A 15,096-nucleotide genomic window follows, 5' to 3' on the forward strand; every position below is an offset into this window, starting at 1 on the left:
ATGCTCGTGAGTGCGGAGCTTGTCACACCAGCGAGAGCACTGTTCTTAGATACATTGATTCCTCTGTTACAAATAACTCTGTTGGAGGAGAAACCCTCAAATTTCCTATACAAATCACCCATGAACAGCTCAACCTCATAATGTAAACATTGTGCCTTGCGCCTTAAAAGCACATGATTATGTGCCAATGATTTCGGTGTATCTAAGCCGAAGTGTGTTCCTGCTTTTCACAACTATCGCAGTGTGGCAGAGTGGGCAGGAATAAAATCTGTTGTCGGGGTTGGCAAGGTGACGAGACCTCTTCACCCCTTTCCCACTGCCTACGGCCACGCGCATGATTGTGCAGAAGCAAAAGTAGACATTTGTTCTTTTATCAGCCGCATTACCGATTCTGTTTTTGTTATTAATCTGGAGCTTGAGACGAGCAGAAGTGAACGAGAGCAGCAGAACAGCGCACGAATCGAGCGCGTCATTATGTAGGTGCGCAGCAGTGGGCATCGAAGTGCCAGTTTTATTTGTGACGTCACACAGGCTCGCCACCAGGAGGCACCACTCCAACTTCTTAGGGCTAATAGTCGGTTACAGATGAAGAATAAATGGAAGCTGCTCTCACAGGCGTCACTGTCGCTACTAGGAACAACTTGCATAATTATTTTCCTTAATTGCAGTCGGTTATTTACGTTACGTCAGGCAGACTTTACGCATTAAGACGTATCACTTGCCTGTACAGACTCCTTTGCTAGTGTTTGGTCGCACAAGCTTACTTCTTGGCCTATCGCATGAAAAAATTTTAACTTCATTGCTCCCTTTAAGATATCGTTTTAACAAGGAACGCGAAACTTTTTATTTTTAATTTACTCAGTGTTTGCATTACCAGCGAAAATGTACTTATGGTTGGAACGGGAATCGCCAATCATTGCTCTCTCAGACAAATGCATAACAGGTATGCCGCAGTACTGGAGGTGGAGCGGGTATTTTAAAAACGATATTCTTTCTTGGGATACTTGCTCCCGTATTCAAAAACGCTGCTTCACTTGAACTTGACTTGCCACTGACTTCAATGCAGCACAAACTCGCTTCGAACGCGCTGTCTTTAGGCGGTGCCAAGGCCACAAACCCACCGACGCGTTCCAAACGCGCTGCATTGAAGTCGGATTCAAGTCAAGTTGAAGTCAAGAAGCGTTTCTCAATACCTGGCTTAGACGCTAAAATTTCGGTCTGTCTACACCTGTGTCTGTTGGTCCACTGTTCTATTTCTCATCCCAGAACGGCTCAAATTCAACATCTGCAGTTCCAACCAATACTTCTCTGGTCTGTGCCTTCATACTTGTGCGTATTATTGATTGAAAAGCTAATGTTGCACATATATGAGGCAGAACAACAACACGCCATGGACTATACTGTGGCGTGTTTCATCATACTATAAAAGGCATACTTAAGTTTTTCTAAACACCGTAGCATTTGCTATGCTGCGCTGACAATAATATGCTATGTCGAAAAGGCAGGTGGAAGAGTACCGTCGTTCAACGACTCTGCAGTGAACCTTGCAGATACGGGGCCAATGATTTTTTCTTGGGTTTAACTTACTATAGCTACAATCTTAATAAATGCAACTCTAAGACAAAAACTGCTGAAAATATAGGTAGCTAGTTTGCGTTCGTTCTCTCATTCAGCCAGGAATGTACCTAGCAATTCACAAAGCATGTTGCTTCAGTTCTTAGAATGTTTGACATGTTTGTAATAATTTACCACTGGCCGTTTAACTGTGCAGCTACTAAACTACAATAAACAGTTGTATCAGACCAGTTGGTAAGGATTCATCTTGCTAGGAAGCGCAGCCACTATTACACAGAACACACAACACAAGCGCTTGTTTTGTGTGTTCTGTGTAATAGTGGCTGCGCTTCCTAGCAAGATGAATCCTTACCAACTGGTCTGATACAACTAGCAAGATGGATACTAAACTACCACCAACGTCCTACCAGCTGAGCGCGCGAATCACTTTATTACTTAGCCTCAAAGACATGCCTATCGTGCCGAGAATTCTACCAATGATGGCTGAGCATCAAGTGACACGATATACATGTGTCGTCTGAACTATTCCTCACTGCACGACTCAGAATAATAACAATCTCAACATTTTCCACCTATAACAGTTGGCATGTGTCATGTGTATTCGTGGTAAGATGTCACCCAGAGTTCACGCGGCACTCTCTATGCTATTTGCAAACGAGGTTGCATATTTAGCCGTAACGTTCATGAACACGCTGATGAACATTACGCTCGTGTGGAAGTGGGCTGCCCGGTAGACTTACAGTATGGTTAGTTGAGGCATCAGCGGGAAGTCACTCTTCTGTAGCTTGGAGAAATGGTTCCCAGAGATGTCCCTGGGAAAAGAAGGCAGGATGGAACGAATAGCTCTTTTACTACCTCTCACTCTATTCATTGCTTTGTCTTCATTATCTCAAAGCTCAATTTAACGTGAAGAAACCACCATATAGACGCCAACGGTGTACAACCAGACCCGGCAAAAATCAGCGCTGCCAAAAACTTTCCTGTACCACGATCTGCAAAGGATGTACGCAGCTTTATCGGACTATGCTCCTACTTCCGACGCTTCGTGAAAAATTTTGCGCACATAGCGAGGCCGCTTACGCAGCTCCCCGTTTTCATGGGGCTCCAAAGAGGCTTCTGCGTTCTCGACTCTCGTCGCTCTTCTCACTACCCCTCCAATTCTGCCACACTTCAACCCTGCTGCCCCTACGGAAATCCGTACAGATGCAAGTGGGCATGGCATTGGTGCAGTGCTGGCTCAGAAACAACATGGCCATGATTGAGTTATTGCATATGCCAGCCGCCTCCTATCCGCCCCTGAACGTAACTATTCGATAACAGAGCGTGAGTGCTTGGCTCTTGTATGGGCGGTGGCGAAATTTCGACCTTATCTATACGGACGCCCATTTTCGGTAGTTACCGACCATCACGCACTCTGCTGGCTGAACTCTCTGAAAGATCCATCAGGCCACCTTGGTCACTGGGCTTTGCGCCTGCAAGAGTTTTCCTATTCGGTGGTCTACAAATCTGGCCACCTACACCGTGATGCCGATTGCCTCTCCAGGTACCCCGTCGCCGATCCTGAGGACACTGACGAGCCCACGGAGAACTCTATCTTGTCAGTGTCTGACTTCTTTAATATTGGAAAAAAACAGAAGCGTGATCCATAGCTGCTTGATATCATCAGCCGTATGGAATCCTCCACAAATGATGCTTCCGTCCGCTACTTTGGCATTCAAAAGGGTGTGCTGTACCGTCGCAATTTTCGACTAGACGGGCCCGACCTTCTCATTGTTGTGCCTAAGCATTTGCGCCGCTGTGTTCTCACCGAACTTAACGACGCTCCCACGGCTGGACACCTTGGCGTATCCCGCACGTACGAGCGCGTCCGGCGCCGTTTTTTTCTGGCCAGGCCTTGCTCGTTCGGTACGCTGATACGTCGCCACATGTGACCTATGCCAACGTCGTAAGACACCGTCGCTGCTACCCGCTGGCCATCTTCAACCAATTGACATACCCGTAGAACCATTTTACCATGTTGGGTTAGACTTGCTTGGTCCTTTTCCCACATAAACATTGGGAAACAAATGGATAGCCGTTATCACAGACTACGCTACACGCTACGCTATTACGCGAGCTCTACCGACCAGCTGTGCAACCGACGTCGCCGACTTCTTGTTACGGGACGCTGTGTTGATTCACGGTGCTCCGAGACAGCTTCTCACAGACCGTGGCCGTACATTTATATCCCAAGTCATCGCCGACATTCTGCGTTCTTGTTCCACGCAACACACACTGACAACCGCTTACCACCCTCAAACAAACGGCCTCACGGAACGATTTACCCGCACTTTAACAAATATGCTCGCTATGTACGTGTCGCCCGACCACCGAAACTGGGACCTTGCCTCACCCTACGCAACTTTCGCGTATAAATCATCCCGTCACGACACAGCGGGCTTTTCGCCGTTCTACTTATTGTACGGAAGAGACCCGACTTTACCACTGGACACAGTCATCTCAGCTCACACCTCGTCCACCAGCGAGTATGCCCGCGACGCGATTGCGTGAGCCGATCATGCCCGTCAGCTCGCTCGCACTCGGCTGATGGTGTCGCAAACCAACCAATGCCGTCGGTGCGGTGTGGAACATAGAGACGTACATTTCGCTCCCGGTACCCTCGTTTTACTCTGGTCGCCTCATCGTCGGCTGGGCCTATCTGAAAAACTTCTGTCTCATTACACGGGACACGGGACCCTACCGTATATTGCGTCAAGTAACACCTGTCATCTACGAGATCAGCCCAGCTGTCTATCATCATCTACTATGCGGCCCAGTGATATCGTACTCGTCTCGCGGATCAAGCCCTACAATAATGCGCCAGATAACGACCTTTAAAGCACCGGGACGGTGCCTCCGCCGCCGGGGGTCATGCTACGTGCCAGTGCATGGAGCTGAAGAAGACGAAGCAGATAGACTGGCACGAGCTAATCTGTGTGGCTGGCGCTGCTCGCCTGACCGGCTGTAAATACATCGGTGATCGGTGACTGCCCCTCTGAGTCAGTCTCCTTCCCGTAACAATATGAATACGAGAGATGCCGTAGTGGAAGGCTCCGGAAATTCCGGTCACCTAGGGCTCTTTAACGTGCACCCTATTCTGAGCACACGGGCCTAGAGCAATTTCGCCTCGAAATGCAGCCGCTGCAGGCGAGATTTGATCCCGCGACCGGCGGGTCAGCAGCCGAGTGCCTTAGCCACTAGGCCAGTGCGGCGGGCCTATTTAAAAGCTGATGAAACAGTGAAGAAAGCAGCGCATGGATTGCTAAAAGAATAATACTAATCATAGTACCAATAATAAAAAACTTTATAATTTTTTAATGCTGTAAGTTCAGATAGAAAGGGAAAAAATAAAAACGGTAGGCAAGTGTAGCAGCATTGTAGGTAGCTCAGCTTTTATATGCGCATATTTAAACGAAATGAGTTATGAAATATCACTGAACTCAGTTCGTAGGTGTCTGTGCATTCTGATAGAAACAGGGCATGCAAACACGGACACACGATGGAAGTCCGGACAATACGAGCAGCTGCTAATGACTCCACAAGCACACAAAAGGCGGGAGATATAGAAGTCATGAAAGCCCGTGTGCGCACGTTCATGCAATATAGGAGAACCCATAAATCTAGCACGTGCCGCTCTACATGACAGATAACTGTCAAGGCATTTGATTTTATATTTATTCAAATTCATCGAACGTTGCCTCATGCATGCACTACAGCTCTTATCAATGTGTCAATGCTCAAGTATTCAGACGCGTCGCTTCATTATTCTTCCGGCGCAAAACTGCACCTTCTTCGAATTTTGACGTGCACTTAAACTCATGAGAGTTCTCAGTAGACTTCTCCAGTTTTAAGTATGTGTTTCTAAAATAGACGCAAGAAGTGCGAAGCCTTTCTTTACGTACTGCAAGCACTTTTTCCGTCTATCTATCTATCTATCTATCTATCTATCTATCTATCTATCTATCTATCTATCTATCTATCTATCTATCTATCTATCTATCTATCTATCTATCTATCTATCTATCTATCTATCTATCTATCTATCTATCTATCTATCTATCTATCTATCTATCTATCTATCTATCTATCTATGCGCCTACATCATAATGCTCTTATGTAACCCTCTTAACTTGGAGAGTACACCAAACCAGTGTCACTATGGTGGGGGGTGGGGGTAAGATGCGTTTACGAATTCGACGCGCTGGTCACGACATGAGTAATGCCCCAATTTTGTCGCGTACGTCATCACACTTCCAAAAAAAAAGCTGGCACATACTCAGGAAGAGATAGTCCTAACCTGTCCGCCACGTCGTGGCCAGACAAGGGGATTGCTCGCTGCATGCAAGTTCACGCCTCGCCAGACCTAAATAAAGTTTTTTTTATACCCATACCATGCTCAGGGTCGGGTATGCGCCACATGGTATGCCGGTATGTGCCACAGTTAATAGATTTTATGTCTACCCAGGAACGGCGAGAACAGAAATGGTAACTTCAACGATTGACCGTTAAAAAATCATAGCATATCTACGAGGTGATTGATGACGAGTGGGACGAAGCTCTTCATAGGGAGTTTAATCACCCTAATCGATCATCAAACTATGGGCGTGAGAAACGCTGTGTGCGGTATACAAATATACTTTTATTGTGATTGATGAAGAAGGACGGATTGCGGTGTTTCTTGAATACCACGAATGGACTGACGGACCGATGGACTGAAGAAAAGAAGGACGCGCGCACGCACGTACAGCCGCTTGCATGGACGGTTGGAAAGACATACGGACGAATGAACCATCGTACGTATGGACAGATGGACGGACGCTCTCGTTGACGGATGGATGGACGGACGGATGGACGATGAATGGACGGATGGACGCACCTTGATAATTGGCCAATGACTGTTGAAGCTGTTCTGACATGTTGTCGACAAGGAATATTGCAGGTGAAGGCGACCAAAGAGCTGCTAAAGTTTTTGGCGGCGAAGCCGCTCAAAGGGTCCCTAAACCACCTGTAATATTTTCCCAAACATTTCAAGTAAACGAGCTCATTGCGTGCAGAATCCCGTCGCGATCAACGATGCCACACGCCACAGCGCTACAGGTAGCGGGCGCGCCACAATTTCGAAAAAAGGATTGCTTCTTCTTTCCGGTCCCCGCCTTTCCCGCCACTTGCATGTGTGACATCACCAGTGATACTCGATGACGTTACCACTTTTGATGCTTGCGATTGGCGGAACGACAACCTACGACTTCCGGTCACTCTGCAAACAGCTGTTCGTGCGCACCTTGCTGTTCTTGGTCGTGTTGCCGCTTCCGAATCAACATATGCGGCCCGTAACGCAACGAAGGGTTCATACCGGCCCGATTCGTAGGGGCACGGGCCGGCATGGCAGCAACAGTGGTTAGTCAATGATCAGTGCACCCAGATTTGACCCACATAATAGACGGCGAGCTCTGTCGTCGCAGTGGGGGATCGCGGCAACCGGAAGTAGACGATGTCTATAACAGTGCGTCGGCGGTGCCGTATGCCACGCAGGATGAGGAAGAGCACTTAGCTGACTCAGTGAGGAGGGACCAAGCGGTTTTGGAAGAGGGTAACGTAGGAAAGAGGGAGAGAAGCGATCGTCGCGTTTCGATAATAAAACGCGTGTAAATCCTAGGATGCCCGTCCCACCACTTGAGATTGAAACCCACCCCACGCCCTTATCGCCTGCGATACGTAAAATACTAATTGTTCATCCCTTACCCCGTAACATGCACTGTCAGCATGACAAGGGCCGGTGCGAATCCCACGTATGATACCTCAGCCGTATGCTCGAAGACATCCCGGAATCGCATACGTTTTACACGGACACAGCCCAAACTCACGAAGGTTACACCTCGGCAGTGTTAGATGGCACCAATTCCCTGCAGGACTCGGCTGCAAGGCGTGGGACACATGGCGCTCACGGCGAAATTCTTGCAGTTTCTCTAGCGATACAATACGCTATCCGTGTTCACAGTGACGTCTACATATTGACAGACTCGCAACAGGCATGTCGGGCCTTTCTATCAGGGCATGGCATCCCAAAAACGGCCCACCGAATTCTCAATCAAATTCCACTAACTGAGTCAAACAGTACTTTTCTGATCTACTTACTCTGGACTCCTGGTCATGCCTCTCTGCTGGGCAATGAACGCATACACGCTGTTGCCCGTGAAATTTCCCTCTGGGTGGCCCGGCAAGACGAGGCGACCATTTCGGAGTGGGGGGATCATCTGCCTTACAAAGACATTCTTCGTCACCTCAGGAAAGTTCATCGCACTCGGAGAGCCCCACCGTTATCTTTCTCGCGAGAAGAAGCAGTAGCGTTACGCCAGCTACAGACAAAAGAATTTCCCAATCTAGTATCACTTGATAAATTCTACCCGCAGTGCTATGCAGACCGTTGCCCCGGCTGTAAAAACTCACCCACAACCTCCCATGTCTCGATAGAGTGCACTGCGAACATCTTTCCTTCCTTATCTGCTTTACTTCACCCTTTACGTAATGAGGAGCTGTGGGATGATGCACTCCGCGATGGACCTCCCGAAGTCCTTCGAGCTCTAATACAGCGGGCCCGGCTCGTCACTGGAGTCGTCCTAGGGACCCCGGACTAGGGGTTCCTCCCACGCCCTCCGTCTTCATGCTTTTGTGAATAAAGACGTTTCTCCCTCTCTCTCCGCTATTACGGCACCGTTTAGAAAAAATCTCACGACTACATGTTCGTTGTAAACTCAAGTAAAACTTCCTCACCTCAACTAAACGCTGGAAAATTTAGGGGCTCTTCAAGGCGTGGTTCTGCATCTCCTGTTTGTAGTAGCCACCTCTAGTTTTAGTCCTTTGAATGTGCGCTAGATGGTGGTACTTGTATATGATGAATATATGATGAGAAGACACGAGATGGTTCTACTTGGAGTGTTCACTAGATGAATGGACAGACAGACAGACAGACAGACAGACAGACAGACAGACAGACAGACAGACAGACAGACAGACAGACAGACAGACAGACAGACAGACAGACAGACAGATGGACAGAGTGACCAACAGACATACTGATGGACAGACGGACGTTCAGACAGATGGAGAGACGGATGGACGAACAGCCAGCCAGATGAACAGACGGAAGGACATACACACGGCGGACGGATGGACGCAGCGAGCGGATGATTCAGGGTTGACCGATAAAACACTTCGAAGCTTCGCCCAACTCATCATCATTACTCCGTGGATATGCTGCGATTTTTCAAGGGCGAAACTCTTCTTAGCCCAGCCTTCTCCTGCATGTAGCGTAAGAGAAAGAAGAGACGAGAAAAAGAGGAGCCCCAGTATAATAGACTGTGCTGTCTGATAGAAGTACATACAAACTGCAGTTGAGGGAAGATATTTTATAGGGCGCTGTACGGCTACTCTCCCATAAGCTGCTGCGCGGGTTGTGCTTGGGTGTGTGAGGAAGAAGTGTATCCCTCAGTCTCCTCGCTAGTTGCCGTACGTGGCGGATCGTTTGTGGGACATGGACGAAACAGGGCGGTGGGCGCGTTAAAGACGCTCGCACTCGGCTTCCTCGGCTCGCGTCTCGTCGGTGTTACCCAGGAGCCAGCTGCATTCTTGAATGAGATCGGATGCATGGACGCATGCACGGATGGACGGATGGATGGTTGAACGCACGTACGGATGGACACAGAGACAGGTGGATGGACGGACAGAGAGACAGGCAGAGGGACATATGGACGGATGGAGAGATGCACAGAGAGACAGACAGACAGACAGACAGACAGACAGACAGACAGACAGACAGACAGACAGAGACAGACGAACGAACGAACGCACGGATGTATGGACGGTTGAACGCACCAATGGTCACACGGTGCATGGATGGGCGCACGGACAGACCGCTTCGGCGCATGGCATGAACACTTCGCCCCAGTCATCATCATACGCTCCGCGGATATGCTGTAATTTAAGAAAAACGACCTAGACAAGTGGCTCGGATAGTCATGTCGCGTTTCCGCACCAGGCTGGTGAATCCTTACTTGCTGGGTGATTGTGCACGTGCTATGTGATGTGCTACCTTTCTGTCCATTTCCGCTTTCTGTCCCTTTCCTCTCATTTCGTTCCTTTCCTCTCTATTTTGTAGGGTAGGGTAGAAAATGGTTATTCTGGACTGGTTGACCTCCCTACCTTTCCTTCCCCAACATTCTCTCTCTCCCCCTATTTATTGTCGTCATCGCGCCTTACATTTCAAAAATGGTGACGTTAGTACCACGGGTAATTAGTAGGTATATGGCTATTGCGTGGATAGTTTCGCCCTTATTTGAGTGCGGTGGAAGAATCGCTGGCGGTAGAGAAAGATGAAGGCTTGCTGCTCGTTCAGACGTGTTCTGCTGTTTGCCGTGCTGTTACTCTTTCTAATTTCATTATCGTGCGAATAGTTTTCTGCTGACAATGTATATCTTGCAGCCGGGTATTGCACTCTTGCTGTTTATATGCGGCTCGTGAGAGACGGCTGTTACACCAGCACAGTGCCGCATCTTACTCGGCTGTAATGGCCTGCTAACAAACAGATCTCGATACGAGTGTCCAGCGGAGCGTAGCAGCCGTGAACTACCGAATCGATAGCGTTGCTTCATCATGTGCACAAGTTAACGCCCAGCAATGTGGCGCACCGGGCAGCCGTCACAGTACATAATGAGATATAGCATACGTAATACGGCACTAAACATGAGATTTTACATAAGCGTTGCCCTGTTGTATTCACCCCGTACTATTTATTTTCATTTCATCCATAAATAGGTGCTTTAACGGGAATGTACAGCTTGTTTATCGTTCGTCTTTAGAATGCAGTAAAATACACATGAACAGAAAAAAAATGTAAAATTGACATGCACTTGCCTCTGTCATTCAAAAACGAAGTTCTATTGAATCATCACATAACATATGCAGCCCTTCTTTACACCTTAATAAACCTTGACCTTAGTTCTTTTTGACAGCGCCGTTGGTGACACGCACGGGTGCTTGTTAATGTGATAAACAATCGTGTCAATAATTTAACTCTCTCTTTAATTAATGAAAATAATGGTTTCACTCGTCGCCACTGGTAAAAATATGGTGACGAATTTCACTCGTTTACTTTACGTTTTCACAAAGAATCGCCGTATCGGTAAAAAGAGCGAGGCAGGTACACACACTTTTTCGCTGAACTGTGACGAAAACTGTTGGGCTGCTATTTTTTAGTTGTATTTATGCCCGCATATCCAAAGAGTTTCTCACAATCATACCTAGAGAAAAATTTGCTGCTAGTGAGCTGCTGGATGCAGGGGATGACGGGATACGTGAGCTTCAAACTTGACTCGGATTTGTATACCTCAAAGATGTGTCTGGCTTCAGGTTGTTGATTTCTTACTAAATGAGCATGTAATAAGCTATTTATTTTTCGTCATTGCACAAAAACGGGCTGTATTTAACACTAAAGCCTTCTAAGTTGATGTACAGTTTTACGAAGCGTGAGAAGCAACCAACGGCCACTAAACTTGGCAGGCAGACGACAAAACGAGCGTTCTTTCCACCGCACCTATGTCGTCTGTTTCTTTCCTTCTCCGTTTGGTTGTGCCGTCAAGGTAAGTGGGCTTTTATTTTAGAATATAATACGCGTGAATGAGATTCACTTATAAACGTTGGCTATATAAAAGCTTTATTTAAGCAGTCGTATTCGCTTTTGAGCCAAAGCCTCACTCAACACCAGCCAACACAAGCCTCATCGACACATAAACCGTCATTCCCAGCGCTCCAACATCGCCCCTTAGGAAATTCGCATAGATGGTGGCACCACACTTCCCTCTAGGTATTTGCGAGAAACTCTATGCGCACATCCTGTCACAAGTGGCTGTAATCGAATAATCGACACCAATCGTATAGGGTCTTCTAGCAAAGAATGGTAAATGTTGTAAGGGTCGAAAATGGAATAGAAATAATGAAGCTATGGGCTTTTTTTTTCACCTTTACTTTCCATGACCACTTACGAATATATGTTATCATCATCACACTTTTTTTTCTCTATTCGAACGTGTTCACACTTCCTTTCACTGAATCTGCTTCAGCTATTTTTGCGACACCACGACGATGAGAGAAACAGAATAAGAATAACATTGGTGTCACACGATGCGCTGTTGATCGCCATTAAGCCTATCTAAAACCGAATATCTCACCAATGATGGGCACGCTGCTTCTTCTAGCGTAAAGGGCTAATCGTGATAAAGAGATACGATCCGAATCAGGCCCGATCATAATCAAAAGCGTGTGTATGACCGCGGTATAAAAGAGAGACAGAGATTTTAACCAGAGCTGAGCTCGGAAGGCTACACTGCACTGGGCAAGGGGTAAGGAAAGTTACAGAGGAGAGAAACGTCAATGCTTCAGCCGACGTAGTAATTTGCCACTTGATATCACAGGCTGTGAATTAGTCCAGTATTATTTTTAAAAAACTGTGCTTTTGTTGCCATTTGGAAATGTGATGGGCAGCTCTGTGGTCGCAGTACATTCGCGATGGTAAAAAAAACGCTTACGTCCAGGTATTCAACAGCAATACGATAGCGAAACGTCTCGTGCAAATAAGTCGAGCAAAACCACAAGAAATGCACAATAGTTTCACTAAAGTCCCAGTTGTTGCACTCGGTGCTGTATGCTATCTCGATCTAAAATGAGTCGGTGTTGTTGAACAGTGCACCCAGGCACAGAAGGGTGCAATACAGTATCTTCAGGCTCTATGCCACTAAAACGTCCCGCTTCAGCAATGCCAAGTGATTGCGGCAACTACCGCAAGGACCTTGCCTATGAAGCTGCCACAAAAGCACGCAACAAGGCGAGCCTTGGTAGAATATCTTTATCATTTATTGACCTGCCTGCAGAGACGGCAGTTCACATATCATTGATTGCATTCCCTAGACCCATCTACACGGCTCCGATAAAATCATGTGGCTGAGTAGTCCTAGTGCACAAAGAGATCTAGTCCACAGTTGTACGTCTACAGAAGTATGTAAACTTCCGCTGTTCTTACAGGTTTATGACGTTTTGAGGAATAGTTGGTGGTAGGGCCCGCAGCCCGGTGTTCTCGCAAAAGAAGCTGTTGTTTTTGGAGCAGCGGCATCCAGGATAGATCCAATCTGAAATAGAAAAACAAAAGAAATTTATATGATCAATAAAAAAAGAAAGGTATAAAACCAATGTTTCTCAGTTGCGTGCTTAGTCATGGAGCTTAGACAATAAAGTTGGCCGCAAACATGCTCTTTGGGATACTGAAACTTGTACTAGAGGTTTTGCTTGATTTTACGATACTTCGCGAGACCAACATTGGCGTCAATAGATAAAAAAATGCGAATAGAAAACCCCCAGGCCTGCGCGGGACGCGCAGCACAGTCATAGTGAAAGCTACAAGAGCGGCCTTTCTATAGAGACTGTTTGAAACAATTTTGCGGCAAATAGGACAAATGCCATAAAAATAGTTTATTTGCAGTGGGCAAGCGTCCACTATTCGATTGTTTTTCATTTCTGGAAAATCTTGGTGCCCGCTACAACCTTCTAAGGCATCATATGCGCTTTATTCGCTGATGCTTATATGCGCTTTGCGGATGCTTTGACCTGAAACCTTCATAGGGTCAGTTTGCATCGGTGTTTCAAGCAACGATGCTTCAAGCGTTTTTTGAACAACTTAAGTTTCAGCCGGGCTGATATTCGGAGTTCATGAAGTTCACTGCTCAAGCATTTTTTTAGAACACAGTGTTGTATGAAATTCGTTTCGTAATGCCTATAATACATCTGTCGGAGTGGCCTTCAAATTTTGTGTACGTTATGTATATACGTAAGCCTCATTTGTAATAAATACCAAGTAACAGAGAAAAAAAAATGTTGGCGTATCTCAGAGGCGCAAAACTGGACTGCCACGCAGAGGGCCCTGGTTTGATTCCCAATCTATTCTAGCTTTTTTTATTTACATGGTTTTTTTTTATTTCGCGCGATTGTGGTTCTCGTTATCGATGGAAGCTAGAGACATTTGCGGTCCAAGAATGAGCCCTTGTGATCTCATGACAGCTTTCACTGAAACAAAGTTTGTCAAATTCATGTGATACTCAAGTGGATGTATGTATGCGGTCGGCGTACCAAAAGCTACATGACTTCATTCGAAGATGAGATAAATGAAGTCACCCTACGAATTCACAATGACGTCAAAGACATCCCGATTCCAAGCCACCATAGTGACTTAATTATAACGTCACAATGAAGTCAGAACATGACGTCTCATGATGGCGTCATTGTATGACTTCAATGATCAGTTAAACTCAAAGGAGGCTTGTTACGAAGGCTGTGAACAGGCATGTGAACTGCAGAAACCTCGTGATTCTTTCAGTTTTGGAAGCTGTGCTAAATCACATTGCCTCATGAAACTCTCTGAGGTGCAGTTTGGAATATGGCCAAGTAACACATGCACTCAGGAGTAAAATCAGAGAAAAAAAGCGGCTTCCACTTTTTACTCGTCTTGAAGGTTGCATAAAGGACACTGTGAGAATTCCCGTTCAAAATATTTCCATGCCGAAGTCCACCAGTACTTCATTGACGTGTTTTCGTCACAAAAATGACGTTATAGAATTCATGATCTGGTTTCAAAAAAGAAATCGAAGAAAAACGTTACATTGACGGTAGTCAAACTCACAACCTCTTGGCCATCTACAACAATTGCCAGGTATGCTATTCATAGCGCCGCGATCATGTGGGACGTCGCAGTTGAGGAAGTACGAATTCTAAGGTAAAAGCGTAACAAACACTGATTCGAAAAAAAGCAGCAGCTTGATGCTGCTTTTGCTTGCTGTCGGTCAGCTGCCAGCTCCCAATAAGATCACCTGTATAGGTGTGGCCAACAGCCAAAAAAAGAGTTTGTCACACTTGCCTTTTTTTTCAAGAAACATATATTGTTTATGGTTTATTGTATGTAGGGAGAGGTTGGTGCCAATGCGTGCCGCCTGCTACTCCTCTTCTTTTGCACGAAAGTCGACATCGCATATTTTATAGCAAACACGCGGCTATATAATGTACATAGCACAACACTTACACAATGAGTCCACGTTTTTCAATACTGAGATGTGTCCACACCTCACAGAAATGTGTCCACAGCCCATATAAATGTGTAAATCTTGTGAAAACACAAAGAATCATGCCAATTCAGGTGTCCAAAAAAATAACAGGGTATCCATGGAGTGAACGATGATGAGTGGGGTGAAGCATCCGTCAGCCCGTTCGTGCTTCCGTCCGTCTATTCTTTCTTGCTCCCGTCTGTTGGCGCGACCATCCATGCGATCATCCATGCATCGGTCCGTCCATCCATGCATCCGTCCATGAGTCAGTCTGTCCATTCGTTCGTGCGTCCATCCGTCCGTACTTCCTCATATCCATCCAACCGTCCTTCCGTCTGCTAGT

The 15,096-nt window shown here is 46.5% G+C and overlaps 1 protein-coding gene across 3 annotated transcripts in view; it reads right to left on the reverse strand.

Moving 5' to 3' along the window:
• LOC142817886 (relaxin receptor 1-like) overlaps window positions 1-15,096 on the reverse strand; it is a 258,818-nt gene that overhangs the window by 164,857 nt on the left and 78,865 nt on the right. For all 3 annotated transcript variants that reach the window (XR_012895405.1, XM_075895823.1, XM_075895822.1), the window contains exons 4-5: window positions 12,686-12,791; window positions 2,316-2,387 (exon numbers count right to left, since the gene is read on the reverse strand). Coding sequence is in view for 2 of the 3 variants with exons in the window: in XM_075895823.1 (XP_075751938.1) it covers window positions 2,316-2,335 (20 nt within the window). In the remaining variant the exon portion in view is untranslated. The remainder of the gene's footprint in view (window positions 1-2,315; window positions 2,388-12,685; window positions 12,792-15,096) is intronic.

This window comes from Rhipicephalus microplus, chromosome 5 (assembly GCF_043290135.1).
Source record: "Rhipicephalus microplus isolate Deutch F79 chromosome 5, USDA_Rmic, whole genome shotgun sequence".
NCBI lineage: Eukaryota > Metazoa > Arthropoda > Arachnida > Ixodida > Ixodidae > Rhipicephalus > Rhipicephalus microplus.